Raw genomic sequence first — 26311 nt, 5'->3', positions numbered from 1 at the left:
GCCGAAGTTGGACACAACCGACTGAACCATCCAGGCACGCCTATTTTTTTTTTTTTAAGTTTATTTATTTTGAGAGAGAGAGTGTGCAAGCGGGGGGTGGGGGGGGGCAGAGAGAGAGAGAGAATCCCAAGTAGGCTCTGCACTGTCAGCACAGAGCCCAGTGTGGGGCTCGATCTCACCCACCAAAAGATTATGACCTGCGCCAAGACCAAGAGTCCGATGCTTAACCAACCGAGCCACTTACGCACCCCATAGCACACTTACCTTTTTAATTTTGTGTTTGAATATGATGCATTTTAAGCTTCAGTTCTGGTCACAAGTTAGTTATTGATGAAATTTCCCTCAGGTGAACTACACAAAAGAACTGAAATAATCCGGTCACTCACGAAGAAGGTAAAAACCCTCGAATCTAATCAAACTGAATACCAGGCGGCTCTTCAGAAGACTCAACTACAGCTTCAGGAAATGGCTCAAAAGGCAACCCATTCCTCTCTCCTTTCTGAAGACCTTGAGGTTGGTTTTATTTTGTGATGAGTTTCACTTGCCCAAATTCTGTTTGTGTTTCAGTTCCTGAGAAATTGGATTTAAATGCTCCCATGAAAATGCATGTCTGTGTATGAAATCTGTCCTTCCCTCCACTGCCATGGTTTTGTGTCCACTGTGTGGCTTTGGTTGGCTGCACAGAGCTGTGCCGTCTTGGAGATGAGCTTCATGACCACTTTTGCTTTCAGGCCATTGGGTCTAGGAGCATCTGTCATTTCATCAGTAACGGGTTATTTTAGAAGCCTTTCTCAGAGTCTGAGATGAGTAAGTTTTGGTTGGAAGTTTTGGTGGCTTCCAACTAGGCTTTCTCATGCCTTATATGATAAACAATGATAAACATGTTTTATCATGATAAACATAAAAATGATATGATAAACAATGATAAACATAAACAATATGTCATGTTAGTGGCCCATTGGGAATAAAATCGGTAAGACTGATTTTCCAGTTTTCAGCTCTGGTCATCAAGATACTTTTTGAACTCCTGTTTTATGAGAGGCATGGAGAGAGCACCATATTTTTGTTTCATAATAATCATGCCTTTTTTATTTTTTCAGATTATTCTATGGTTTCTAGGTAGAAGATAAGTAAAAACTATTCTAGAATCCAGTGATATGTTGCATGAAAAAATGGAAATGTAGGGGTGCCTGACTGGCTCAGTTAGTGAAGCATGCAAATCTTGATCTCAGGGTCATGAGTTCAAGCCCCACATTGGGCATAGAGCTTACTTTAAAAAAAAAAAAAAAAAGGAAATACATGAGAGAGGGAATGAGCAAGATCTCTGGTGTCTTTTCTTATAAGGATACTAATCCCATTGTGAGGGCCCCACTCTCATGACCTCTTTTCTACCTGATTATCTCTCAAAGGAGCATCTCCAGATAACATCATATTGGAGGTTAGGACTTCAACATGCGTGTTTTGGGAGGGATGCAATGTAGTTTGTGGCATCAAGACTTTTTTTTTAATTAATAAACTTTATTTTTTAGAGCAATTTCATGTTAAAATCAAAACCAAGTGGAAGGTACACAAATTTCTCCCATGCCCCCTGTTTCCACCACCAAACACAGTCTCCCCAGCTGTGGACATTCTGCACCACAGTAGTACCTGGGTTATACTCAGTGAATCTACACTGACACATCGTTATCCCCCAAAGTCCACAGTTTACATTAGGGTTCACTCGTGGTGGTGTATATGCTGTGGGTTTTGACAGATGTGTAATGACACGTACCCGCCACCGTAGTATTGTACAGAATAGTTTCACTGCCCTAAAAAGCCTGTGCTCCATTCCTGTCTCCGCTAACCCCTGGCAACTGCTGACCTTTTTTACTCTCTCCGTAGTTGTGTCTTTTCCAGAATGTCGTAGAGTTGGAATATAATACGTAGCTTTTTCAGATTGGCTTCTTTCACTTAGTAACATGCATTTAAGTTTCCTTCACGAAGATACTGTTTAAAAAGCCTCATTATTCTTTTTTTTCCCAACCAAATACATCATATAGTTTGTATTTCCAAATATATCATGTAGTTCTGTGGTTCAGTTCTGTGGTTAAGGGGGAAAAAAAAAACCCTGATAAGTGGGAATACCCCAATATGAAGTGAAGTTTTTTCAACATAGAGTAAGAAATACAAATGCACAGAAGTTCACTAATGCTACTTGACTTCAGCGAAGGGAATCTCTTTACCAATCTGGTTTTCATTTGTTTATTTTCTTTTCTGCCAACCTAGAATTATACATGGAAGAGGTTGGGAAATAGACATTTATAAGCATAACCAGTATGATTCAGTAGGGCAAACGTAAGTATTGGGAGGACGCTAGAGGTAATGGACAGAGATATTTGTATTCCTTTTTGATTGACTTGGCCTACTTTGTTACTAAATAAAAGGTACAGAAAAAACGGAACACTGAGCACAGATTGCGGCTAATGATAGTAATGAAAGCTTTTAAATGATTCAATTAGTATTTTATGTGTTGTTTTCTTGTAGGCTAGAAATGAAAATCTCAGCAACACATTAGTGGAACTTTCTGCTCAGGTAGGACAATTACAAGCTCGAGAACAGGCTCTCACTACAATGATAAAGCTAAAGGTAATTGAAATAATAATACCTCCATCTGCCAGATCACTTTGAACTTGATAAAGTGTCGTCACGTACCTTATCTTACTTAAGTCCTATTGCAAATCGGATGGTAGAGCTACCTACCAATGTTGCTCTGTCTTTTAAAATTCTCATTTTAGGGGCATCTGGCTGGCTTAGTCAGTGGAGCGTACAACTCTTGATCTCCAGGTTGTAGGTTCAAGCCTCAGGTTGTGTGTAGAGATTACTTATACATAAAAAAATATTAAAAAAAATAAAATTCTCAGAAAAGAGGGAAACAAGTTTAAAATGGTGTCTCTAAAGAGGCACCTGGATGGCTCAGTCGGTTGAGTGTCCGATTTTGGCTCAGGTCTGACGGTTTGTGAGTTCGAGCCCCACGTTGGCTCGCTGCAGTCAGCCTCAAGCACAGAGCCCGCTTCTGATCCTCTGTCCCCCTCTCTCTGCCCTTCCCCCGTTTGCACTCTCTCAAAAATAAATAAAAACAACAACAACAACAATGATGCCCCTAAGGCCTTGAGAGAGGAGGCAGGACTCCACTTTTGGTCTCTGTCTCCAAGGCTTGTTCCATGGTTTAGCATGTCTGGATTAACTTGTTTTCTTCTGAGGTATCCAATGTTATGTCTCATAAAGTCATTGCCAGTTAGATTGCTTGTTAAGTTTTTTTTAATGGAGAGAAAAACTATTAGCAATCAAGTAGTTGATAGAGCCACTAACATGCCATGATCAGTGATCGGCAGTCTCTTCTGCTGTCACATACGTTTGGCAGCTGGAGAATAAGAGAGTGATTTAGGTATAATGGGACGGTCCTGGTAATTCATGTGTGATTTCCCCCAGCAGTTTACTGTTTTAAAGTGGTCATGGGCAAGCTTTCTTAACAGGGCCGCCTGGGTGGCTCAGTTGGTTAAGTGTCCGACTTCGGCTTAGGTGACAGTCTCGGAGTTCACGAGTTCAAGCCCCACATTGGGCTCTGTGCTGACAGTGCTGAGCCTGCTTGGGATTCTCTCTGCCCCTCCCCTGATCATGCTCTGTCTCTCTCAAATTTTTTTCTAAAATTTTCCAAATTTTTCTAAATTTTTAAAAAATGTTTATTCATTTTTGAGAGAGAGAGAAAGAAAGAGAGTGCAAGCAGGGGAGGGGCAGAGAGAGAGAGAGGGAGACACAGAATCTGAAGCAGGCGCCAGGCTCCAAGCTGTCAGCACAGAGCCTGACACAGGGCTCGGACTCACAATCATGACCTGAGCTGAAGTCGGACGCGTAACCAGCTGAGCCGCCCAGGCGCCCCTGGAGTCTGCCATTTTAACAAGCTGAAAAGAAGGGAAGAGAGAGGCCCATGGGATTTATCTGTAGTGCAGAGAGTAAGGCCCATTCCAGCGGCCAACAGCTCTCCTACTGCACGATCACACGGTGGTTATAAACTTCCTGAGACCACAAGCCGTGGTGGTTGGTGCATGGTTGCCGGGGCAGCTAACTAGGTGCGAATTGGAGCTCCATCTCTGACTAGTTGCGTAACCTTGGACTTTTTACTGTTGGCTCGTCTGTCACCTGTCACCTGCCGATAAAGGTAGTACCTACCTCAGAGAGCCCCTGTGGAGATTACGTGAGTTAGCAGCGAAGTGCCTAGAATGGAACCTGGCTCATAGCGAGGTCTCATCCTGATTAGTTGGAACTTAAAAAATCTTACAGAACAGTGTTCACATTTGGTTTTTAGGACAAAGATATCATCGAGGCCGTCAGTCACATTGCAGACTGCTCAGGAAAATTTAAACTGTTAGAGCATGCCTTGCGTGACGCTAAGATGGTGGAGACTTGTGTTGTGAAGGAGAAACAAGATTACAAGCAGAAATTGAAGGCACTTAAAATTGAAGTCAGCAAACTAAAAGGTAAGGAGGAGACATCAACTCAAGCATTTTACCTCGGGCACATATTTCTTCATGTGGGTTCACTTCATCTTGTGATTGAGGGTCGGTCTGGCCTTAGGTCCTACCATGAAATGTTCGTTGCACTTGTATACAATTATGCTACAGGTTTTTTTGTTTGTTTGTTTGTTTGTTTAAACATTTATTTATTATTAAGAGACAGAGAGAGACAGAGCATGAGCAGGGGAGGGGCAGAGAGAGAGGGAGACACAGAATCCGAAACAGGCTCCAGGCTCCGAGCTGTCAGCACAGAGCCCGACGCGGGGCTCCAACTCACAGACCGTGAGATCATGACCCGAGCCGAAGTCGGACACTTAACCGACCGAGCCACCCAGGCGCCCCAATTGTTTTTTTTTTTTTAAACATTTATTTATTATTAAGAGACAGAGAGAGACAGAGCATGAGCAGGGGAGGGGCAGAGAGAGAGGGAGACACAGAATCTGAAACAGGCTCCAGGCTCTGAGCTGTCAGCACAGAACCCGACGCGGGGCTTGAACTCACAAACCGAGAGATCATGACCTGAGCCGAAGTCGGACGCTTAACCGACTGAGCCACCCAGGCGCCCCTATGCTACAGTTTTTGTGTTACAAAATAAATAACAGACTTGGGGGAAAGTGCATAATGCATTATATTTTCAAAATACTCTTGCCTTTGCTGGACCACTTAGCTCTTGTTAATTTATGCTTTGTAACAACCAGTGACTATATCTCAGTGGCGTGCAACCGTAAGCATGTGATAAGTTCATGTATCAGCCTGATGGGAATTGGCTTATGTTGCTTGGGCCCAGCCGAGCTGCTCCTCTGGGGGCTTTATGAGTCTCACTTCTCCTTGTTGGTAGGCTGGCCTGGGCACTTTTCCCCACCCAGGGACAACTGGCTGGCTCAGTCAGGAGAGCATGTGGCTCTTGATCTCGGGGTCATGAGTTCAAGCCCCACGTTGGGCATAGAGCTTACTTTATAAGTAAGTAAGTAAAGAAAGAAAGAGAGAGAGGGAGGGAGGGAGGGAGGGAGGGAGGAAGGAAGGAAAGGAAGGAAGGAAGGAAGGAAGGAAGGAAGGAAGGAAGGAAGGGAGGAGCAGAGACACATGAGGACCCGACATACCCTCACTCTGTTGGCCAAAGCATCATGTGGCTAAACCCAAAGTCCAGCAGTGGAGAAAGATCTGTCCCTCCCCGGGAGGAGCGCAGGGCGGGGCTGAGGAATTGCCACAACAACACACCTGCCAGAGCGGCTTTTTGGCGCATGTTTTATTTTTGAAAATTCCTGTTGTGTTCTCATTTTCTATTTTTGTTCTCGGAGTAACTCATTCATTTCCTTCTGAGTAATATTACTTGAAGCTTTATAGCGAAATGGAGGCTAGGTGTACCAAATAGGTTAGTCCTATTTACGTGAGTGTGGATATAGGTGATGGAGTAAAAGCTTACCTTTTTCTACAGAGAGCATGGAGGTAGGCCCGCTTTTCTTTCCCTTTCTTTCTTTCTTTCTTTCTTTCTTTCTTTCCTTTTTTTTTTTTTTAATTTTTTTTTTTAACGTTTATTTATTTTTGAGACAGAGAGAAACAGAGCATGAACGGGGTGAGGGTCAGAGAGAGGGAGACCCAGAACCCGAAGCAGGCTCCAGGCTCCGAGCTGTCAGCACAGAGCCCGACGCGGGGCTCGAACTCACAGACTGTGAGATCATGACCTGAGCCGAAGTCGGCCGCTTAACTGACTGAGCCACCCAGGCGCCCCTCTTTCTTTCCTTTTTAATGTTTCATTTATTTTTGAGAGAGTGCACGTGGGGGAGGGGTGGAGAGGGGGACAGAGGATCTGAAGCAGGTTCTGTGCTGACAGCAGCCAGCCCCATATGGGGCTTGAACTCACCAACTGTGAGATCATGACCTGAGCTGAAGTCGGATGCTCAACTGACTGAGCCACCCAGGCGCCCCGGTAGGCCCACTTTTCTCTGGCCATTCCCCACCCTGGGGCAGAGTAAATGGTCATTGAGCTCCACATGAGCATAGGCTCTCACCATGGAACAAGCAACCTTAGAATAACAAAGCTGTATTTTGGTGGAAGTTACTCTGACCTCTGTCCTTAGTGGAGTGCCTTGTTGTTAGAAGGTAGAGGAAAGTAAAGTATCTTCCAGACTGAGAATGCACTTTGAGACTGAAAAATGAAGCAAGCCATTCCATACCATTCACATGGAGTTTTATTCAGGGTCACTTAGTGACAGGGGGATCGGGTGGCCCATGATCCTGGTGCTACATAAGCTACTCTCCACGAAGTCCAGACTTTAATCCATAGCTTTTATGGAGCGAGGGGCATTGTGATGAGGTCAAGGGTAGTTATCTAAAGTGGTGCCATCTGTGCGCCAGAGGGAAGATCAGAATAAGCCTTTCTGAATTCCATTTAGGGCATGCAGTAACCTCCAAGGGGCCTGGAGCACACAGGCCCGAGGGAGGTCATTGCACAGACATGAACCAGACGGAGTCGGTATTTTCAGTTCTCCTGCACCCCTGAGCCAGTGAGTCGCTGCTGAAATTGTGAAAGTTTATTGTGGTCGATTTAATTTAAAAGACTCAGCCTTCTAAAATCTTGTTCTTATGATGCCTTGACTTGTGCCAAATCGTAGGCTTTGTCTCCATTTGTAGCTTCAGCTAAAACCATAATCACACTGTAAGCCCCTTGACAGCAGGGACAGACTCTGTCATCTCTTTAAAGGATGACAGGGTAACGGACAGTGGACTAGAGAGTGAGGGCAACGAACTCGGTCCGGGTGGACTGGGAAGGCGGCTTTGAGGAGAACATTTGAGCAGAAGCTTGGATGGCGAGAAAAGTAGCCATGTGAGGATCTGGGCCCAGAGCCTTCCAGGCAGAAGGAACAGCAAATACAAAAGCCCTAGGCTGGGTTTTGAGGTTGGGACACGTTCAAGGAACAGAACAAAGAATGGGGAGAGTGACAGTCAGGGCCATGCAAGGCTCAGGGTAGTGAGTTTAGATTTCATCCTAAGTGTGGTAGAGCTTTTAGCGGAGAAGTGACATGAACAGAGTTTTACTTTTAAAAGATTACCCTGCGGGTCCCGGCTGGCTCAGTCAGGAGAGCATGTGATTCTTGATCTTGGGGTCGTGAGTTTGAGCCCCACATTGGGGGTAGAGTTTACTTAATTAAAAAAAAAAAAAAAAAAAAAGAATAAGATTACCCTGATTGTTCTTTGGACTCTAGGCTGTAAAAGAGAGGCCGGTCAGGGATACGGAAGGCTGACAAGGGTCACTGCCAGGGATGCGGTTGTAGCTCCAACAGGATTTCACATTGATTGGAAAGGGTGTCGAGGGCATGAGGTATTCAGTGTATATAGTCTTCTAGGAACTAGTATTTATTTGAGGACTTCTGTTTTCTTCTATTTGTGAAGAGGACCTAAACGAAAAGACAACAGAAAATAACGAACAACGAGAAGAGATCATTCGCCTCAAGCAAGAGAAAAGTTGCCTGCATGATGAATTGGTTTTTACTGGTAAAAATAGAAATTAATTTAAGCGATTGAATAGTTATATATTTGTAACCTAAACTTTCTGTGGTACGACCACGACAGACTGAAGGAATTACACCTCTCTCAAAATAGTAGTTTTTGGTTTTTGGTTTTTTTAACAGCCTTTAAGGGACAGGGAGGGACCAGGCAGGGAATATTAAAGTCGTTAAAAAAAAAAAAAAAAAAAAAAAAAGGGCGGGTGCCTGCATGATTCAGTTAAGCGTCAGAGTTGGTTTTGGCTCAAGTCATGATCTCACGGTTCATGAGTTCGAGTCTCAGGTCGGGCTCTGGGCTGACAGTGTGGAGCCTGCTTGGGATTCTCTCTCTCTCCTTCTCTGCCCCTCCCCTGCTCTCTTTCGCTCTCTCTCTCTCTCCCAAAAATAAATAAATAAGTTTTATTTTATTTTTTCGAAATGTTTATTTTTGAGTGGGGGGAAGGGCACAGAGGGAGAGAGAATCTCAAACAAGCTCCTTGCTGCCAGCACAGAGCCCAGTGTACAGGCTCAAACCCATGAACCAGGAGATCATGACCTGAGCTGAAATCAAGAGTCAGACACCCAGCCGACTGAACCACCCAGACGCCCCCTGAATAAGGAAACTTAAAAAAAAAAAAAAGCAAATTTATCCCTAGTTTAACTTAGGCCCCCTGAAGATAGATATAAATATTGCCTTCCACCCCCCCTCCACCACATTCTCCCACACTGCCCGCTGCATATACCCCACTAGTGTGCACTAGTTCCGACCTCTGCCTCTCCACTTCCAGCTGAGAACCACTGACGTGTAGATCTCCTCTCTGTCCTTGCCAGCCGAATTTTACTAGGCTTTCATTCTGGTAGTTTGTATGAGGAAAATCATAGGATTGGAGGTGACGTTTCAAACAGAATTAATTAAATTGACATATTTGGGGCTTATTTATACACACCCTTAATGCCCTTCCTTCTAGGAGAATAAATTTCTTAAAGGGCAAAATGCATTATTAACATTTTTTCACATAAAATGAAAATTCTTAATTTTAAGGTCATGTGATTAAAGATTGGGGAAAATGCAGTTTTCTACCAGTAGAGGTCACTGTTTTCGTTATTTCTAGGATTGCTGTCTCAAAGTCATCTATTAAAAACGTATGTGTAAATGAGATATACATGTATCCTAAAGTCATATATGTATATATATAGCTTTACAGTTGAATTCAAACAATCTTTGGGTCAGCTCTTGTGTGCCAGGCACTCTGCTAGTTGCTATGAAGCTCATAGGCCCACAGAAAATCTAGTACTATACAGATGTGAACACAATGCTGTGGGAGGTCAGAGGAAGGAAGATGTTTGCAGTATATTTTAACCGTCTCCCTTTGTTTTGATTTGGCAATTTTTACTCCTACATCCTATTGTGTATTACTAGGATGGATTACGGATTATGGAATTTGTTAGATAATACTATAATAAATCCATTTTGTGAATAATTTTATTATTTTTTTATGTCGATTTATTTTTAAATGTTTATTTTGTACGGGGGGGGGGAGGGAGGACATGAGTGGGGGAGGGGCAGAGAGAGGAGGAGAGAGAGAATCCCAAGCAGGCTCCATGCTGTCAGTGCAAAGCCTGATATGGAGCTTGATCTCATGAACCGTGAGATCATGATCTGAGCCCAAATCAAGAGTCAGACACTTAACCAACAGAGCCACCCAGGCACCCCTCCTAAGCTTATCTCTTAAATACCTTTTCTTTCTTTTCTTTTTTTTTTTTATGTTTATTTATTTATTTTTGAGAGAGAGAGAGAGAATGAGAGAGAACACAAGCAGGGGAGGGGCAGAGAGAGAGGGAGACAGAGAATCCCAAGCGGGCTCCATGTCACTGGCGCAGAGCCTGATGCGGGGCCGGAACTCACGAACTGTGAGATCATGACCTGAGCCGAAATCAAGAGTCAGACGCTCAACTGACTGAGCCACCCAGTTTCCCCTCTTAAACACCTTTTCTAGTCATACCGCTGTCTCAAACAATTTTTGTGTGTTTAAATTATAAAAGTGAAGGAAGCCTAAAATAATTTTAAAAGGCTTAATATGATAATATCCTGTCAGATGCTGTAACTGAAAATGAACACATTTTATTTGAAGCTGGAAGATGTCTTAAGACCTCTTAAGATGTCTGTTAAGTTCAAAACTTTTTTTTCTCTCGTTGAAGATGAAGTGCTTCACATAGATGATGTGTTTCTTTGTTTTGTACATAACTGCTTATAAGAAGTTTGCAAATAAAGCGATGATGCTAGGTCATATTTCTGGGGTCCTGACTGTCTTGTAAACGAAGCCCCGTGGCATTGAGTGATTGATTGCCTAAGGTCTTCTGGTCAGTAAAAGGCAGAGCCTTGACCAGATGTGGCGGGTGCAGACTACCAGGACCCTTTCCCCTCTGGTGTCTTTCTTAGGCTGCTTGCTCAGGCAGCTACCAGCAGAGTCCGACATCTCTTTGTTTTCTGTGACCACAGAAAGAGTGGTCCCACCGCTTTGATCTCTCAGCTAAACCCAGCCATGTAGAAAAGTATCTGACCGAGCGGAACACCGATATTTACAGTAGAGTTGCCTCTTATGCACTAGTAGATTATTCTAAAGTCCGAGATTAAGGCAAAGTTCACATATATTTAAAATTACCCGTGAACTCCAAATATGGCTTTTGGTCAGGGGCCGTAGTGTATCCAAAGTATCTCGAGTATCTCAAAATACTAGGAATTACACCCAGCGTGCCACAGTGCTGCTAATAATGAGAGGCAAGCGGAACTGAGCCCAGCAGAGAGAGTCACAGATCCACTGTGGGCATTACTTCCAGTCAAACTAGCTGCAATTCCTTTTTTAGTTTTTTCTTTGTGCTTATAATTGAATTCACATAAACTGAATGCAACTCTGCATAAATAGTGCAGGCGCACTGCATTTATATGCTCTCACGATGGTGTCGACGCCTATAATGCAAAGAAATAAATTCAGAACGGAGTAGAAAAGACGTGATAGTTTCAAGCTGGCAACGTGGCTTTCACTGAACTTCTCTTCACGTTTTCCATCTTGTGCACGCGGATTACCTTTCAAAGGTGAGATGATGCTGCAGACCCATGTTGGAAGGGCTGAGCATGAGCCACGCTGGGGAGACCGGGCGGCTGTGCACAGACCTCTCTGGCTCCTTCCTGCAGCTGGTGCCCTGACCCCCAGAGCAGCTGTCCAGTGGAGTTACAGTCCGCAGCAACGCACGGACCTGTGTCCTCACGTGGTCTTTGCGATGTCCAGATGGAAAGTGATGATAGAAACTTTTGTCCTTTTTCATGTAAAATGAAAATGTAGAAAAATGACATGCAGAAGGTGTTTTATGAAAGAACCATAGATAGAAGTTATAAATTTTTATTGAGATTGTCTCCGATTTACTTCGAATTCAATTCATGTAGTTACAGGGTCATTTTATACATTGAGTTTGAACTTCTTATAAAGTTACTGATTTTTTCTGAAGTGAAGCATTTATTGTTGATTTCTGATTTCTGTGTGAGTCACTTTATTTCTCCTTTAGTGTAATATTGTGTTTTTTTTTTTTCTGGTACTAGTCTTTGTATAGCACTTCAGATTCTTTTCTTCCTATGGGTTCTCAATTTACCAAGTTCTGAAACTGTTTTATTTACTTATTTATTTATTCATTCATTCATTCATTCTGTTGATAAAGGTAATATGTTGTTTGGGTTTTTGCAATGAAAATGCATTCATAAGGTAGTCATGTAATGTGAACAAATTTTTAAAAATTAAAGTAATACATACTGTATCATGCCCCCTCCCCGAAAAAAGAGAGAAAAATAATTGTTATTAATCCTCCCATCCAAAAAAGCTTATTTTAATATTTAATGTACTTGTTCTCAGACTTTTTATCTTTGTGTCCGTGTATCTAAACGCACAGTGTGATTTGATCATACAGTTGATACAATTCTGGATCTTTTCTTTGACTCAGCATTAATTACACTGTGAAAATTCTCAAATTTGGTGAAAGATCTAGTCAGAATCACAGAAAAAGCTCTTCCCAGCCATGCATTTTGCAAATTTTAAGTTCAGGAACAGGAGGAAAATGTTACTGGAACATTAAATTTTTGGAAATGAAGAGGTTTGTGTTGATACGGCCGATGAGAAATATTTGAATAACATTTGTTGTTAAATAGCACAGAGAGAAAAAAGGAAAGATGAGTTACTTGACATTGCCAAGTCAAAGCAAGAACGTACAGACGCAGAACTACGTAATCTGAGACAGGTACGTCCCCGGTTCCCCTGCCCTTACTGTTAGGTGGGACACGTTTATAAACAAACATCAAATTAGGAAAAGCGTGTGTCTGCCGATTTTTGCTTATGGTGCTTTTAGTGTCCTAAGTACATTAAAGGTATGTCACCTTTAGCATAATCAGTAGGGTTTGGCTTATGGTAACGAAAGGTTAGGAAACCAGTTATACTAACAAATCTCAGGGCTAACATAGGAAAAATAAAAGCAAACATATTTAGCATATGTCTCTAGTCACCATCTGACGTGTTGTAGCATTTGAATGTTGACTCAATATAGTTTTATTGTCACAACTTACTTATCAATATTTATGGCAGATTTATGTAAAACAACAGAGTGATCTGCAGTTTCTTAATTTTAATGTGGAAAATTCTCAGGAATTATTACAGATATATGACTCAAAGATGGAGGAATCAAAGGTTCTGGAATCCAGGTAACCTTAGTAAGATGCTGCTAGTATGATCTTGTATATTGTTTTATCGTTCAGTCTGCTTATTAAGTACTTACTGTAGGCCAGTATTGACCGTCATTCCCTAAGGGATACGGAATAAATATATAGGAGCTAGTCATCACCATTATAATCCTGTGTTGTAATGAGACCTGATCTGAGAATTTTAGGTACGATCCTGATTTAGCCACTTGATGAAAGAAATTCATTAGCATTATTTGTGCGTCCGTTGCATACAAGGCTTCGAGCGCAAGTGGAAACCGCAGAGGGGAATCGTGTCCTCTTTCAGGCGCACTTAGTGTGTAGTGTTTAGCACTCACGGGGCTGGGGGTGGGCAAAATAAAGACGCCTAGGACATAGCACTTGCCTAAAAGAAATAACGCCAGCGAATGGTATACATGACTGGAGTAGGAGTTCAGCTAGCTGAGGGTGATCTCTGATTTTAGCTGGATTTTCCTATTTTCTTTGTTAATAGAAGGAGACACCTTTTCATACCTCTAACAAGCAGTGTAGTGTATGAATTAAATTGGTCTCTGTAAAGTTAAAATACAAATATATGAGGTGTGGTTTAATTTAACAGGCATACAGCTGCCCCCACAGTTACATTTAGTCTACTTTTCCAAGCACCAGTGTTACATGGGAGTCATGACCGGGCACAGGAATGAGGGCAGGTCCCCACCGCTGGGGGAGGCGACGGGGTGGGGGGGGGCGGGGTGTAACCGCGCAGGTGTGGAGGCCGCCCTGCGCTCCCAGCCGCCCCTTTGCTGGTAGTTAGCAGTTGCAGCGGTGGACGTGGGGAGCGACTGTCCCTCCGGACAGTGTGACTGCTGTGCTTTACTTTTCTTTTGAGGCCTTCTGCTGGGGGGGAAGGGGGGTAGTTACATTTGGCTTTGTGTCCCAGCTGTTGCTGCTGCTGCTGCTGATACTTACCACACCAGCCCAGAGTTCTCTTGCAGGCAAGAGCCCCCATCACACTGGCTTTTTCCTTGTTTGGACCTCATTGCCCCTGGGAGGCACTTGGGCGAGATGCGTGAAGTTATTCTCTAAGAGCGTGACATGGCCTGTGCCATTCTAGAAACGTGGGGGTTGAGTTGTCTGAGGGGTCAGAATTCTACAGATCAGAATACCTGAATACATGTGACATGAAGACAGTTTAGTTAACGGTGTATCCTGTTGTATAGTGTTCTTAATCTTCATTTTATGCACACATGCCTTTCTTACTTTAGACCAGCTTTCAGTATATCGCTGTGTAAATATCTAGCAGATCAATGGGTCGGTCATGAATGCAGTATGGTAAACACATTTGGCACTCTCCACTGTATCTCTGTCCCTTGAATCTCTGTCCCCTTTCAGTCCTGGCTTTACTTCTGTTTACTGTGACACTAATAGGAAGGGGAATAACAGACCAATGAACAGGTATTTACGGAATACCTAATGTATGTTAAAGTCTGTCCTGAAGTGCCAGGAGGACTAAAAAGGCCTATACATTAAGAAATTTACAAGTCGGGGCTCCTGGGTGGCTTAGTCCGTTAAGCGTCCGACTCCGGCTCGGGTCATGATCTCACAGTTCGTGGATTTAAGCCCTACATCCGGCTCTGTGCTGACAGCTCAGAGCCTGGAGCCTGCTTTGGATTCTGTGTCTCCCTCTCTCTCTGCCCCTCCCCACCCCTGCTCTGCTCGTGCTCTGTCTCTCAAAAATACATAAACATTAAAAAAAAAAACAACTTATGAGTCTACTGAAAAGACAAGATATATATATATATGAAAGTTGGTGAACAATATAGTTATAATAAGAAGTTTGCTGCATGATTAGAGAATACATACAGTAAAGCAGTAACCGCAGTATAGGCAGTAAGCACGGGGGAGTGGAAGGCAGGAAGGGAAAGTAAGCGTGTGGGCTTGCTGGTCAGAAAGACTTCCTTGAAGTCAGGTGGAAATCGGGCTCTGAAGAAAGAATACATATTCTACCTTACCTTTTCATTTCATACAAATGGGTCTTAATAGGATTTAGCTCAACTAATGGGGTTTGAGTGAAATATTTAGAATGACGGTATTAAGTGTATAACTTACGTTTTTTGTAATGCCACCGTAGCAGAGACATGTGTTTGTCAGACCTTGAGAATAACCGCCCAAAAGTCGATATTAAGAGAGAGAAAAATCAGAAGTCACTGGTTAAAGACCCAAAATTTGAGACCACGTTGGTTCAGCAAAATAGGTCAGACACGAGCCCTTGTGATGTATGCAAAGAGAAGAGACTACAGGTTAATACTTCATTTGGGGGGAAAAGCGTAATTGCTGTCTCATCTCTATTTACAAAAGACTTGCTGGAGAAGCAAAAGTCTTGGTCTCTGGGAGGAAAAATGCCGATGGAAGCCGAAAACAAAAGTACATTTTGCAAGATCCATGCAAAGTCACCAAAAGGGAACGGGATAGAGATTCAGAATGAAGAGAAACAACTCTTGGAAACATCAGTGTCCTTATCTGATGAGAAACAGTGGCATGATGTTAACGTGTACCTGGGCCTGGCCAGCTGTTCTGGGGCAAAACAACCGGAAAAGTTGAATGTCGAATGTCAAGATGACATGGAAAGGTCTGGAGTCTCCTGTTGCCATAAAAACGAAGCCTGTTTGGGGGAAAGTGACATATGGGAATCCAAGTGCTGCCACCCGAGTAACTTCATAATCGAGGCACCAGGCCACATGTCTGACGTGGAATGGATGAGTATTTTCAAGCCTTCCAAAGTGCAAAGAATCGTTCGCCACAAATCCGTCTGTACTTGTGCAGAAAGTGCCAGCAGACGGAAATACAACTCCTCCACGAGGTTAGTGATGTTGGCATTGTTAACCCCCGGGGACCCCACATGCTGTGCTTGGAAATGGAAAGGGCATTAGCCACTCGACGCTCACTGGGAAGCAGAGACCAGTGTTTGCGAACAGAAATCACATCTGGGGCCAAACGGTTACTCTCTTCATCAGCACATAGTCGAGTTTCTGATTGTACAAAGAGACCCTATTAGATTCCAGTGAAAAGTTTGTACCTAGGACTGCTTCTGAGGCAAAGGGTTTGTTTGAAAACAAAGCCAGTTGTCATGAGTTGGGCAAATTTTTTTTTTTTTTTTCTTTAAAGCTAACAGTAGGGTCACTTTACGGAGCAGAATGCCGCTCTGGAGCATTCCTCACCCCTGGATCCCGTGTGAGTCGATAAGCTGTTTTTCTGCAGAGATTACATTCCCTAGACCACAGATAAGAATTTCGCCTCCACCTGCCCCCCCAACCCCCCAGTGACATATTTCCGTATCCAACTGCTTCTGCCCTTGTGTTCATTGTACATTTCCCAAACCTCACTTTTTGAAATCATGCAAGAAAAATAATATTTGTACATAACAAGCTGAGAAAGGTTAATTTTTTTTTAAGAGAAGAAAATGGATTAGTCATTAGCATATGCTGCATTATTCAGGCTCATCTTATCGTTAGACTTGCTGAATCTTGGGGCGCCTGGGTGGCTCAGTTGGTTAAGCATCCAACTTCGGCTCAGGTCATGATCTTGCGGTTCCTGGGTACAAGCCCTGCATCAGGCTCTGTGCTGGCAGCTAAGAGCCTGCCTTGGATTCTCTGTGCCACCCTCTATCTCTCTCTGTGCCCCTCCCCAGCTTGTGCTCTCTCCCTCAAAAATAGAGAAACATAAAAAAAACTTGCAGAATCTTGTGGTTGAGGGGCGCTATAATAATGTCAAATTAAAAAAAACTTTTTTGGGGGGAGGGGTAGGAGGGAGAGAGGGGGGAGAGAGAGAGAGAGAGAGGAGAGAGAGAGAATCCCAAGTAGACTCCATGCTCAGTATGGAGCCTGATGCAGGGCTTGATCCCATGACCCTGAGATACGACCTGTGCTGAAGTTGAGAGGTGGACCCTCCATCGACTGAGCCACCCAGGTGCCCCAATGTGTGCAATTAAAAAAATTTTTCAGTGTTTATTTATTTTTGAGAGAGAGAGAGAGACAGAGCATGAGCAGGTGAAGGGCAGAGAGAGAGGGAGACACACAATCTGAAGCAGGCTCCAGGCTCCGAACTGTCAGCACAGAGCCCAAAGTGGGGCTTGAACCCATGAACCATGAGATCATGACCTGAGCTGAAGTCAGACACTCAACCAACTGAGCCACCCAGGCACCCCTGCAATTTTTAAATAAAACCTAGCTCTTTGTTCTTAAATTACAGAAAGAATGAAGTTTCTATATTGAGAGCCTTATTTCAGTCATCACGCTGACTTTCATAGGACTTTATGATTAAAATTTCTTTCTGGTAATTTCATTATTTGGATTTTTCCTTGGCCCTTTTAGAAGCCTAAGTCATTTAAAAATCATACATGAGGTTCTGGGTGGCTCAGTAGTTAAGCATATGGCTCTTGACTTCAGCTCAGGTCGTGATCTTATGGTTCATGGGTTCAAGCCCCATGTCGGGCTCTGCCCTGGCAGTGTGGAGCCTGCTTGGGATTCTCTCTCTTCCTCCCTCTCTCTATCCCTCTGTCTGTCCCTCTCCCTCTTGCGTGCTCTGTCTCTCTCTCAAAATAAATAAACAAAAAAAATCATACAGATAGTTATTGTCTGTTGTGAAATTTTAAAGTAAAATGGTGGTGCCACTCAAATTTATCTATTTGTTTTTGTTTTTCACAGATTTTCTTTAAATAATTGCAAGTTATCAGTAGAAAGTTATCTATTTGTATTTGTTTTTCACAGATTTTCTTTAAATAATTGCAAGTTATCAGTAGAGCACAACTGTGCATTTTCACTGCTGAGCGAAGAATGCACATAGATTACAGGGAAAGTTTATGGTAGTTTTTTTTAATGTTTGTTGAGTGCATGGTTTAACAACATTATTTAAAAAATTTTTTTTAAGTTTATTTATTTATTTCGGGTGGAGAGAGAGAGAGCATGTGCGTGCACACAAAAGGAGAGGGGCAGAGAGAGGGAGAGCCAGAATCCCAAGCAGGCTGCGCACTGTCAGCATAGAGCCTAGTGCGAGGCTCGAACCCACAAACTGTGGGATCATGACTTGAGCCAAATCAAGAGTCGGACACTTACCCAATCAAGCCACCCAGGTGCCCCTTCTTTTTTTTTTTTTTTTTTTTTTTTTGAGAGAGAGAGCGTGAGCAGGGGAGAGTGGCAGAGGGAGAGAGAATCCTATTTAGGCTCTGTGCTCAGCCCCTATGTTAGGTTTAAGAGCGCAGTGGACATATATGAAATTTAACGTAGGAAAGAAATTCAAATTTAAATTCGGAGTTTTCTTTCAAGACCCTTTTGACCTCCCTGGTTTGAAATACTTGACAGGACTCGTGCTGCCAGCAGAGGGGCGGTGCCCACACGTCACCTGACAAATGCGTGGCTAAACACAGAAGATAATTATGTTCTCCCTTAGAGTATAAGCACTTACTGTGTACGTACTTTATTATCGGGCTGAATGCTCCCGTTTGTTCCACCATCCCATGCCAGCCAGACCACGGGGGGGTTACCTGTGGAGGGAGAAGCCACGGGCAGCCTGCTCCTCTTCAGTTACAGGGCACGTGGGAGGAAGGGGTGCCAGCTTTTGCCATTCATTCTGCTTTGAGCCCAAACTCTAATATCCTACCCCGAAGCTTGGCTACACGGCCCTGTTCTCCGATACCGACGGCCTGCAGAAGAATGAAGAGCCACACGGTGCTGTCCGACTCTCACAAAAGGGTTGGACTTTTAAAAACCATTAACAAAAATCAACTTCACAAACCAAAAACCCAAAATTTTCACGAGTTTAACCTGTGTTAATTTTTCCCCTCCCTTTTGGATGATTTTCCTTCTTTCTTTTCTCTTTTCTTTTCTTTTCTTTTCTTTTCTTTTCTTTTCTTTTTCCCTTCCCTTCCCTTCCCTTCCCTTCCCTTCCCTTCCCTTCCCTTCCCTTCCCTTCCCTTCCCTTCCCTTCCCTTCCCTTCCTTTCCCTTCTCTTCTTTCTTTTTGGAAGGGGGATGGAAATTCCCTATTCTGTTGTTACCCTCTAAGAATTCTGTTTTAATTCTGACTGCAAAGGGTATGCATTAATTGATAATATTCTACTCAGTTATTCTCTTCAAATCTCTAATGTTCTACTCAAACTTGAGCTTCTTCATTAAAAAGAAAAACAACTTTTTTCCTGTTGAGATAGTTTGAAGCGTAAGAGTATTGGTGACGCATGTTTGCTACCACTTTAAGATGTCTGTCCCGTTTGGTTTTATTGTTTGTAGTGAGCTGTTTGCCATCCAGCATTCCCACTGTTTGGGTGCTTCAAAAGCTGCGGCACGAGAGGATGAGAGATTGATAGAGACAGGGCCCTCTTCTGATACAAAGAACTCACCTAAGATTTTGTTATTCAACAAAGAGGCACCATTGTCCAATGAGAAGGTTTGTATTCTGCTTAGAGATACCCAACTCATTCAAGCAAGACTTCTCCCCAGCATGCTTTTAATTTTCCTGTAGTACTGTGGTTCGTGTGCTTAATTTTGGTCATTCTTCAGGGTTGTTTTTTTGTTTTTTTGTTTTTCCTAAACTATGAGACTTTAATTATATCATTTAACTGAAGTCACAGTTACTCACCTTCTATTTCCTTTAAATATTATTCTATAGGGGTGCCTCGGTGGCTCAGTTGGTTAAGTGTATGACTCTTGGTTTCGGCTCAGGTCATGATCTCACCGTTCATGAGTTCAAGCCCCACAACAGACTCATGCCGACAGTGTGGAGCCTGCTTGGGATTTTCTCTCTCTCTCTCTGTCTCTCTGTCTCGTCTCTCTCTGCTCCTCCCCACGCTCACACATGTGCTCTCTCTCTCGCTCTCTCTCAAAATAAATTTTAAAAAACATAAAAAATAAATGTTATTCTATAGAGTTAACTCCAGGCCAGATGTCCCTCAGGCCCTCCTGGTGACTGATAGATACATACATATTACATATATATGTGCATACACATATTTTAAATACAACAAAAAAGACCGTAACAAGCAATTGTGCACCTACATTCACATTTAACATGCTTACCTTTGTCACATTTGTTTTATTTTTCTTGTTCAAGAAATGAAATACTACAGATAAAGCGTGGGTCCCACGTGCCTTCTCCCCTCGCCCACTCCCCCCACCAGTTACCCACTATCCTGAAGTTGCATTCATGCTTTTTCTTATGCTTTTACTATTTAAAAACATATATTTAAACATTACATAATGTTTTGTGTGTATTTAAAATGTGCGTAAGTGGTAAAAGACTGTCTCTATCCTTTTGCGATGATTTCTCCAACTGTGTGAATATTTTGTGACATTTATCCATGCTGATACTTGAAGACTTAGTCCCTTCATTTTGACTGCTGATCAATATGTAGTCTATTGATTGAATAAGTCAGTTTGTTCATGCCCCTCCTGACGGTCAGTGAGGTTGTTACTGCACTGTCACTGTCACACATGAGCCGGTGCCTTCACCATAAATGGGATCCGCATTACAGCTCTGTCAGAGTGAAAATAAGTTGAAGTGAACTTAATTACTTCTGGCTTTACTTGGGGGAGAGAACAGGCTATGAAACTGATCTGGGTTCACGTCCTTGTTTTGCTTTGTCTTAGCTCAATGACCTCAGTAAAGTTACTTACTTTCTTTGAGCCTCAGTTTCTTCATTTGCAAATATGCAATAATAACATTACACTTGCTTGGTCTAAATGAGCTATTTTAGGGCCTGGCCCCTAATGGGTATTTGATGGGTGTTCTCTTTGTTAAAACTTGACCATACTAAGTGTTGACTAGAATCTGGAGCAACCGGGACTTTCATTCACTGGCGGTGGGAAAAGAAAATTCACTTTGAAGAGCACTTGGGTAGTTTCTTAAAAAATTAAATATACACGTACCATATGACCCCGCTATTCCACTAGAGAAATGGAAACACGTCCATACAAAGACTTGCACGTGAATACTCAAGCAGCTTTATTTGTATTAACTGAAAAACTGGAAACAACCCAAATATACATCAGTAGGTGAATAGACAAAATGATGCCCGCATGCAGTGAGGTACTTCTCAGGAGTATGAAGGCATAAACTATTTACGATACACAGCACAGGTGAATCTCAAGATGATTATGCTGAGCGAAAGATGCCACATAGACAAAAATATGAATGTGTTTATATAAAATTCCAGAAAAGGCAAACTAGTCTCTGGTGACAGAAGACAGATCAGTGTTGGCTGGGAATGGGTGGACCGACTCCAGCAGGAATTCCCAGGGGGCATAGGTTTGCTTCCCTGTCCGTTGTGGGTGTGGTGTCAGGGCTGTGTACATAGGTAAAGCTCAGCATATTATGTAGCTTAATTGCATAGTTTTTTAAAACATTTATTTTTGAGACAGAGACAGAACACGAGTGGGGGAGGGGCAGGGAGAAAGGGAGACCGAATCCGAAGCAGGCTTCAGGCTCTGAGCTGTCAGCACAGAGCCCAATGCAGGGCTTGAACTCACAAGCCACAAGATTATGACCTGCGCTGAAGTCGGACGCCCAACCGACCGAACCACCTAGATACCCCAACTTAATTGTGTAGTTAATTATATGTTGATTATACCTCAAAGCTGTTAATTTTTCAACATTTGTTTAAATGTTTATTTTTGAGATAGAAACAGCACAAGTAGGGGAGAGGCAGAGAGAGACAGAGACACAGAATCCGAAGCAGGCTCCAGGCTCTGAGCTGTCAGCACAGAGCCCAACGCAGGGCTTCAACTCATGAGATCATGACCTGAGCTGAAGTCAGACACTTAACCGACTGAGGCCCCAGGTGCCCCTCAGAGATGTTAATTTTTTTAAAGCTGTTAGTATGAGAGGAAATATTAGTTACTACCTTTTCAGTTCTTGTAAACCTTTTTTCAGGGTTGGTACCTATTTTTTGAGGCAGTATATATATATTACATGCTTATGTTGTCCATATATATGTATACATTTGTGTGTGTGTGTGTATGTGTGTGCACGCGCACCTGCTCACACACACAGATATATTCACTCAGCAGGTATTTATTAAATGTCTTCTAAATCCAGGTCAGTAGTGATCATCTTTGTTCCTAGAACATTAGACTTCACTTTTCTTAGCAAAAAAATAGTCTAGGTACTTTCAAGAGTGGTTGTCATGCTAAAACTTTAGATCCCAAAGTTGAAAATTAAACAAGAACAAATTAAGGCACATATCCACATATTTTTATATTATTTGTTTAAAAATTTTTAACGTTTATTTATTTTTGAGAGAGAGAGAGAGAGAGAGAGAGAGAGAGAGAGAGAGAGACTGAGCACCAGCAGGGGAGGGGCAGAGAGGGAGACACAGAATCTGAAGCAGGCTTCAGGCTCTCAGCTGTAAGCACAGATCCCGACTCGGGGCTCAAACTCACAAACAGTGAGATCATGACCTGAGCTCGTACGCTTAACTGACTGAGCCACCCAGGTGCCCCTTAAAAGCTTACAAGCGTTTAATGTTAAAATTACATTTTGCAAGTATTTTGACATACTAATTAGCATGGTAATTATGACTTTGGAAAGTTAATTTAGGAGACTTAAACAATGCCTAGGATTTTTGTTTTTTTAAAGATTTTATCTTTAAGTAATCTCTACACCCAGTGTGGGGCTCGAACTTACAACCCCAAGATCAAGAGTTGCATGCTCTACCTACTGAGACAGCCAGGGGCCCCAGCCTAGGATTCTTTTTATCGCATGGATGTTACTTAATTAGTTGTAAGGTCTGTTGAAGTCAAATTATTTAGCAAAGTAGGTTCTAAGAAATAAATGGAATTTGGTTCTTGTAGTATTTCATGTCCAGCTTTGATATGTAATGCCTAAAGTCAAAGAAACATTAGTGGGTGGTTAACATTTGTGTTTATCACACTGTGCTTGTAAACATAAACATCTCAAAACGCTTCTTGATTTCTTGAATGCGTACGTTGTGTTGTCTTCCCAGGACGACTTTTCGCCCACAAGCAAGCTCCAGCGTTTGCTGGCAGAGTCTCGGCAGATGGTTACGGACCTGGAGTTGAGTACTCTGCTCCCCATCAGCTCTGAGAGTTTCAGCAGCAGTGCCAATAAGGTATGTGGTTACTTTTCCTTTGACCCCCTCTGTGTATCCGAATACTCCACTGAGTACTCTCGTGCAGACGTCACTGGTCGGGCATCCCTTTCTGTTAGAAGGAAAGTTCCTGTATGTCTCTGAGACAGAGAGGTAGCACACTGGCTTCGAGGACGAGGGAAAATTCACACAAAAAAGTCACTGTGCCCCAACTTCCTCTTTCTAATTACCTGGGCGTATGAATATAAATTCTTGGGATATAAGATTATATATTTTACTATAGAAAACTTCAAATACAGAAGTAGGGAGAATATTAAAATCACAGGCCTTCAACGTTCTGCCATTTTTGTTTTATCTTCCCCTATCCATACATGTTTTCTTAGCATTTTGAAGCAAATCCTAGACATCATATCATGTCACTCATAAAAACTTCATTATGTGGGGTACCTGGGTGGCTCAGTCGGTTAAGCGTCCGACTTCGGCTCAGGTCATGATCACGGTTCATGAGTTTGAGCCCCGCATTGGGCTCTCTGCCGTCAGCGCAGAGCCTGCTTCGGATCCTTTGTCTACCTCTCTCTCTGCCCCTACCCCACTCGCACTCTCCCTCTATCTCAAAAGTAAATGAACATTAAAAACAACAACAACAACAAGAGAAAACAAACAAAAATGATAACTCAGGGACACCTGGGTGGCTCAGTTGGTTAGGCATCCAACTTTGGCTCAGGTCATGATCTCACAGTTTGTGGGTTCAAGTCCTGCATCAGGCTGTGTCCTGACAGCTCAGAACCTGGAGCCTTCTTTGGATTCTGTGTCTCCCTCTTTCTCTGGCCCTCTCCCGCTGTATCTTTCTCTCTCTTTCAAAAATAAACATTAAAAAAATTTTTTAAAAACTTTATTATGTATCTTTCACAGATAAGGATTTAAAAAAAATAGTTTTAACACTGTCATACCCAGCCAAGTTAACAATAACTTGTTAATATCAACCTAATGACTAGACCATGTTAAGTTTTCCCCATTAATCTAAAAAATGCCCTTTCACTCTTTATTTAAATCAACCAAGGTCCATACTTGGCATTTGGATATATCCTTTAAAGTCTCTCTTGGGGCGCCTGGGTGGCTCAGTCGGTTAGGAGTCCGACTTCAGCCCAGGTCACGATCTTGTGGTCCGTGAGTTTGAGCCCCGCGTCGGGCTCTGGGCTGATGGCTCAGAGCCTGGAGCCTGCTTCCGATTCTGTGTCTCCCTCTCTCTCTGCCCCTCCCCCGTTCATGCTCTGTCTCGAAAATAAATAGACGTTAAAAAAAAAAAGATTTAAAAAAAAAAGTCTGTCTTAAGGGGCATCTGGCTGGTTCAGTCAAAAGAGCACACTACTCCTGATCTCAGGCTCATGAGTTCGAGCCCCACATTGGGTGTAGAGTTTACTAAATAATAAATAAATAAATAAATAAATAAATAAATAAATAAATAAATAAATAGAAATAAAGTCTCAATCACTGGCAGGTCCTTCACCATCTTCCTTCCTCCCTTTTCTTCTTCCTCTTTCTTCTTCTCCTTCTCCCTTTGTTTTTTTTTTTTTTTCTTGCCATTTAGTTGTGGAAGAAACACTGGGTGATTTGTCCTGTAGAATTTCTAGCATTCTGGATCTTGCTGATTGTCCTCATTGTTATTTAACACATTCCTGTGTCCTCCATGATTCCTAAGAACTGGTATTTAGATCTAGTGACTTGGTTAGACTTGGGATCAATTTGGTGTTTTCCTTTTGGCATCACTGCCTCACTGGCGATGCTGCCTGCTGCCTGCTGCCTACTCCATCGCATCAGGAGGACCCGGATCTCTGGTTGTGCCACCTGTGGATGTAAAGGTTCATTGGAAGTTCAAGAGTTGGTCAGCCCGAGCTTTTATATTTATAAAGTTCACTTAATGATTTTAGCATTCTTTGATTACTGTTACTTAGAGCTATTATTTCATTAGCAATTGCAACATACTCATTCTAAATCTGTCATTCTTTTGGGGGAGTGTTTTACATGTTAATTTTAACTGCTTTTTCTGAGCCCGGTAACATTTCAGTAGCAATGATGTAAGTTGGTTTGTGGATTTTATAGCCTTAATATAAATAGTGAAAAGAGCATTGAACTTGAAATCAGGATACTGGGGTTCCAGTTTCCTAATCTGTAAAATAAGAGCTTAGAACTGAGGCTTTAAATTTAAGATTCCAGGTACATTACTTGGGTGTGCTGTGTGCATAAAGATATATGAAAGCCACGGAGTTAAACTTCTTTGTGTCCCTGACCAAAAAACTAAAATAAAAAAAGGTCTGTACGAACACTGAAATACTTCTTTTAAAATCGGTTTTGTACGAGGTAAAAGATCTATACGCTGAAAACCATAGAAAGATTATGAAAGAAACTGAAGAAGACACAAAGAAATGAAAAAACATTCCATGCTTATGGATTGGAAGAACAAATATTGTTAAAATGTTGATACTACCCTAAGCATCTACACATTCAACGCAATCCCTATCAAAATGATACCAGCATTCTTCACAGAGTTAGAACAAACAATCCTAAAATTTGCATGGCACCACAAATGACCCTGAATAGCTAAAGCAATGTTGGAAAAGAAAACCAAAGCTGGAGGCATCACAATTCTGGACTTCAAGATGTATTACAAAGCTGTACTCATCAAGACACTATGGTACTGGCACAAAAACAGAGACATAGATCAATGGAAAAGAATAGAGAACCCAGAAATGGACCCATAAATATATGGCCAACTAGTCTTCGACAAAGCAGGAAAGAGTATCTAATGGAAGAAAGACAGTCTCTTTAGCAAATGGTGCTGGGAGAACTGGACAGCAACATGCAAAAGAATGAAACTGGCACCAAGAACCATAAAATATCTAGGAATAAACCTAACCAAAGAGGCGAAAAATCTACACACTGAAAACCATAGAAAGCTTATGAAAGAAATTAAAGAAGACACACAAAAAATGGAAAAATATTCCATGCTCATGGATTGGAAGAACTTATATTGTTAAAATGTCAATACTGCCCAAAGCAATCTACATATTCAACGCAATCCCTATCAAAATAACATCGGCATTCTTCACAGAGCTAGAACAAACAATCCTAAAATTTTTATGGAACCAGAAAAGACTCCGAATAACCAAAGCAATCTTGAAAAAGATAACTGAAGCTGGAGGCATCACAATCCTGGACTTCAAGCTATACTCCAAAGCTGTCATCATCAAGACAGTATGGTACTGGTGCAAAAACAGACACTCAGATCAATGGAACAGAATAGAGAACCCAGAAATGGACCTACAAATGTATGGCCAACTAATCTTTGACAAAGCAGGAAAGACTATCCAACGGAATAAAGACAGTCTCTTTAGCAAGTGGTGCTGGGAAAACTGGGCAGCGACATGCAGAAGAATGAACCTGAACCACTTTCTTACACCATACACAAA

At 42.3% G+C, this 26311-nt stretch overlaps 1 protein-coding gene across 10 annotated transcripts in view; it reads left to right on the top strand.

Annotated features, from left to right (window-relative positions):
- The window catches only part of CCDC62 (coiled-coil domain containing 62), a 42746-nt gene that overhangs the window by 5530 nt on the left and 10905 nt on the right, over positions 1–26311 (top strand). For 5 of the 10 annotated variants that reach the window (XM_019467588.2, XM_019467596.2, XM_019467593.2 and 2 more), the window contains 9 exons: positions 347–513; positions 2524–2625; positions 4343–4514; positions 7941–8042; positions 12228–12316; positions 12658–12773; positions 14881–15609; positions 19030–19186; positions 22740–22865. In XM_019467588.2, coding sequence (XP_019323133.1) covers positions 347–513; positions 2524–2625; positions 4343–4514; positions 7941–8042; positions 12228–12316; positions 12658–12773; positions 14881–15609; positions 19030–19186; positions 22740–22865 — 1760 coding nt within the window. The remainder of the gene's footprint in view (positions 1–346; positions 514–2523; positions 2626–4342; positions 4515–7940; positions 8043–12227; positions 12317–12657; positions 12774–14880; positions 15610–19029; positions 19187–22739; positions 22866–26311) is intronic. The other 5 variants (XM_019467589.2, XM_019467591.2, XM_019467590.2 and 2 more) reach the window with 5 other exon arrangements.

This window comes from Panthera pardus, unplaced genomic scaffold, assembly GCF_024362965.1.
Source record: "Panthera pardus isolate Hobbes unplaced genomic scaffold, ASM2436296v1 HiC_scaffold_15, whole genome shotgun sequence".
NCBI lineage: Eukaryota > Metazoa > Chordata > Mammalia > Carnivora > Felidae > Panthera > Panthera pardus.
Note: the sequence above shows the minus strand (reverse complement) of the source record. Positions and strands in the feature narration are given on the sequence as shown.